Source organism: Penaeus vannamei, chromosome 16 (assembly GCF_042767895.1).
Source record: "Penaeus vannamei isolate JL-2024 chromosome 16, ASM4276789v1, whole genome shotgun sequence".
Taxonomy (NCBI): domain Eukaryota; kingdom Metazoa; phylum Arthropoda; class Malacostraca; order Decapoda; family Penaeidae; genus Penaeus; species Penaeus vannamei.
In genome coordinates, this window is record NC_091564.1 from 21,058,832 (window position 1) to 21,063,831 (window position 5,000).

General features: G+C 34.3%; 1 protein-coding gene across 1 annotated transcript in view; it reads right to left on the reverse strand.

Annotated features, from left to right (window-relative positions):
- The window catches only part of LOC113821021 (death domain-associated protein 6), a gene marked incomplete at its 5' end in the record, with an annotated part of 17,660 nt that overhangs the window by 162 nt on the left and 12,498 nt on the right, over positions 1-5,000 (reverse strand). The window contains 2 exon segments of the mRNA XM_027373453.2: positions 1-1,247; positions 2,070-2,505. The exon segment at positions 1-1,247 is cut by the window's left edge and continues 162 nt beyond it. Of these exon segments, the coding sequence (XP_027229254.2) occupies positions 973-1,247; positions 2,070-2,505 (711 nt within the window).

The window sequence follows — 5,000 nt, forward strand, 5'->3', positions numbered from 1 at the left end:
GAAGACTAAAAAATAAATAAAACATGTAAAGATCATATAAAAAGATGAAAATACACATTCAGACCATGGGGAGTGCTTGGGGATCGATGGTTGAGGGTTGAGGGTCATATTTGCTGCTACAATAATTGAAGGTTTGTACAAAAGATTTCCTCAAAGGGACCTCTAAGATGTTTTCACATACCCTGTGCCCTTACAAGTTAAATGGAAACTGAAAAGTTAAAAGAAAGAAAAAAAAAAAAAAAAAAAAAAATCAAGATCAAGTCTCAGAGCAACTTACAAGCTACAGATTATTTTTTTTTTTTTTTACCTTTTCTTCAACATGATTCCTATAGTAATGACTTCCAAATTACATAATATAATACATGGATATGTATAAAAATACCAAATTACCTTACAGTATGTGACTGGACACCACACTTGGAAACGTGGATGATGCATTGCAAATGAGATGGGGGAAAACCATTAATTCTTGTAAAAACAAATAAAAACTCAAATATTTAGAAAAAGAAAGACAATGAACTGATAAAAGCAAAACCTGAGAATCAACTTATTATGCAATGTCAAAAAAATATATATATAGGGTGAGAAACAATAATAAAAAGAAATTAAATATATAATCTAATTTCTCTCTCTATATATATATATATTTATATATATTCAATATCCAAAATACTGCAGAATGTCAAAGACAAAAATACAAACAGAAAAAGAAAGTTGATTATGGGAAATCATTAACATAAACACATAAATATATAATACATATAATTTAATTACAATGAAAAATCAAAATCAATGAACACATTGTTTTCACAAAATATTTTGTAGAATGTCAACAAAATTTCAAATAATAATAAAAAACTGTATACAGGATATAAGCACATGGAAGAAAGATATTCAAAGTCAAGTCACCTTAATGACACTTCGAATAAATAACCACACACTATAACTGATAGGGCCAAAGGTCAAAGGTCATCAGGGGTTCTCTACCCCCAAGCACTGCCTTTTGTGTGGGCTGAGGGAGTCGCTACCCAGCTTGCGCTTCTCACTTAGGCCGTAGGGAGGAGCATTGGAAGTAGTGGCGGACAAGGGATCAGTAAGGGGTTCTGTGGGGAGCAGTTCTTCCGCACTCATCCCTGTACCCCCAAGCTCATCGCTATCATCATCCAGACAGATGATCTCCTCATTCTTATAGTCATCCTCTGCTATGTCCTTGTAGACAGCTTCTTCACTGTCCATGATTGGCACATCTACATCCACAACAGAAGGTTGAGTGTCAGTGTTGATTGATTGGATTGAATTCTCTTTTATTTCAAGAGGCAATTTAATAATTAAAGTAAAAAAGTAGAATTGTTTGATTACTCTGCAGTTAACTTAATACTACCATAAGGGCACATCCATACATGTCCAGTCCACTGTGATTTTAGTTTGTTATCTTTTGACACAAAGATGTGTCCAGAACTGGTTACCAAGAAATCAATTGCTATGCCTACATGTTTCTTCTTTTTCTTGATTTTCTCTTTTATCTTGCTTTTTTCCTCTTTCCTTTTCTTTTTCTTTTCTAACAATAGCATTGTCAATGATAATGTAGCAACCATATTATCATTAATAATAATAATAATAATAATTATAATATCAGCATCAGTAGTAATAGTTTTAAAAAACAAAGGAAAAAAAAAATAATAAAAATTATCTAATAAATTCAAAATATGGAAAAGACAGGTAAGCATATCAATTAATTCTTTGGTGACTAATTACTTGTGGAACCACCTGTGTTTAGATATTAACTATAGAAAACTATATGTACTGAGCCTCAATTGATTAACCATTTACTTTATTGATAATTTTTCTCGCAAGGCAAATGTTACTACATTAAAAGTAAAACAATACTATAAAACATAAAAATACTATTTACACAATGATAACAATATATCTGAAAATTTAAGAAAAATTAAGACATCTAAGTATCCATAACTACTACAGAACAATGTAATCAACACCATCACTGCCATCAACATGATAATAATGATAAAAAAATTAACCTCTTTCACACATCAGCTCCAAAGACATACCTTCTTCTGAGTCCTCAATCTCTTCCTCCATGCACGCACTTGCCAAGACATCGTTCAAATCATCATCCGTTACATCTCCATCGTCCTCAAAGTCTTGTATGCAGTTCTCTCTCGTCATCTGCTCCTCCACCTCTTCCTCCTCTTCATCATCTTCTCCATCTTCCTCACCTTCTTCTTCTTCCTCGTCTTCCTCCTCCTCTCCATCTTCCTCCTCCTCTTCTTCCTTTTCTTCCAAGTTATTTTCTTGTTTCACCTCTGCTTGCTTCCCTTTGTCCACTTCTTCTGCTTTGGACACTTCTGTTCCTTCCACTGCCTTTGCACTATTCATATCTACACTCCCATCTTTCTCTTCCTTCACTTCTGTTTTCACTCTTACAGCACTCTTGTCAGCATTTTCTCTCGCACATGCTTCTTTGTCCACATAGTCTTGGAAAATCTGAAAAATGGAAAGTTCTCTATTCCTCATTTTGAATGCATATTTATCAAACAATACAAGACACTGTAATATGCTGCCATCATTACCACTGGATAGAGACATCATTAAGCTCACCTGCCAAGGTATTAAGCACAAAGCTTTATAATGGGATGAGGTCTAAAGTAAATTATACACAACAAAGAATATCTTATTTCTTACCATAATCACAGGTCCATCCAAGAACATCACATACAATATTATAATCATATTTCCTTTCCTTGCTGAAGTGAACTTATTTTACAGCTTCATATACTTCCACAATAGCAAGTGTGAAGAGTGAAAATGGAAATTGTTGATTCTTTATATGTTCTCATAGAGAGAGAAAATGCTACATATTCCTGCTGAATGAGCCCTATTCATGAGATCTAAGTGAAATAGAAATAATAATTTTTCCTTTGATATTTTGGATGTATAATTGTAGTGAGTCAAATATGCCATGGATTTCACCCACCAGAAAAATGCAAGTGTCTCCTTTATGGTGTCCATAAGCAGAAATACTCTGGGAGAAGAAACTTTCCACACTAGCCAGATTCCTATTTATTTTTGCCATCCGTTGGAGGAAAAAGGCACATATATCTCATTGAGGGCTGGCAAAGAGAGCCCATGGCTCAGTCCATGAGCGCAGCTCTGTCCCAGGTTGCTCACTTGCATTTTATCTTGTCATATTTCATATTATGCTTTTTATTTGTTTCTAAGGGGATCAACTGCTTCTTTTTTTTATTTTTTTATTTCCTTTACCCTTTTATTTAGACCCTAGCAAGATCTCTGAGATCAATTTTTTTTCAAATCGCCTGAACAGTTTTTTATTTCGACTTTGTTTTTTGGGGGGGAAATATTTTACTGAGTCAACTGGCAGAAGTCCGAAAAAAATATTTTTTCATATGTGTCACTTTTACAAAAAGCACAGGAAAAAATTAATAAATCTGCTTCTTACATTCCCTTGATATTTTATCTGCAAAATGAGCCATAATATGTTTATTTTGGACTAAATTCGTGTCTGCTACAGCATTTGAAAAAAATAAGTATACTTCTAAGATAATGGTCATTGAAGTTTTTTCTCTTTTGGTATAAACAATAAAAGAAAGAAGTGTAATCTTCCTAAAACATATTTGTCTATCATGTACCTGCAGCCAGATGGGGCAGCACACATGTATTTTCGAGGTAACAGTCCCAGGTGTTGTAACTCTATAGGGTAAAACACCCAAATTTCACACCAAGACTTCCATGAAATAAAGATTTACAAGTATAAGGTAGTGTAAAAGTATGTATATAAGGTACATAAGGATATACAAATCATTTCCCTATATTCCATGACTTTAATGTTTATATATATTATTACCACTGTTTGTTTGTTTTCCATTTGCCAATTGTTTATATGTTGCATTTTGTTTATTTATGTTTGTCTGATAATTCAAAGATCTAATCATTACATCACAACTGCCAATTTTCTAAAGTAAGATGAAAAATAATAATATTTCAGTTGACATTGAAAAGGGCTGCTACCATCTAAAAAATAGCAGGTGGGCCGTGAAATTTCCAGGGAGAATCAGAGGCCCTGAAACTCCTTGAAAATGAATTTATCTCAATTTTGGCAAAATGGGCGAAAAATGCCAAAAAATGACCAGACAATCCCTTAAGGCCATCACCATTCCTTGGGTTATGTGGTGGCAGTTAAATAAAATCAAGGCCAGACCCAAGAATTGTCCATTAAATAGTTCAAAAAGAGGTGTGATATTTTGTGCTATTTCTAAATTTTAATTTTGTATCAATTGGTTTTCATTTAATTTTTGCTGTTTTTTAGTAAACTTGCTAACTATAATTAATGGAGACCATAATCTAAAATGGTTAGAATAGATAATTGAACAGATGCATCAGCTTGGATGGTGTCAGCCTACACCGATGTTATACATTGCCCAAATAAATTTAAGGGGGCCATCGCACTGAATTTTCGATGACTACCTTAAAAAATACTAAAAAATCCCATGACGTAATATTTCTGCTAAATACGTAAAAGTAAAGGAGTTATGACTAAATCTCTGTCGCATCCATGCAGATGTACTTGACAATATCACTCACACACACACACACACACACATACTCACTCACTCACTCACTCACTCACTCACTCACTCACTCACTCACTCACTCACTCACTCACTCACTCACTCACTCACTCACTCACTCACTCACTCACTCACTCACTCACTCACTCACTCACTCACTCACTCACTCACTCACTCACTCACTCACTCTCTCTCTCTCTCTCTCTCTCTCTCTCTCACAGCTGGCAATTCTTCTTCCTGAATTAGCTGATAGTCATGACTAAGAGACTAGGCGGGCAGTCACCACGAGAGAGTCAGAGCGAGAGGTTGCTCATGCACCCTCATCTCACACTAAGGGGACACTACTAATGATAGATGTTATTCCTGTAACTAATAAACATATGATGAAAAATA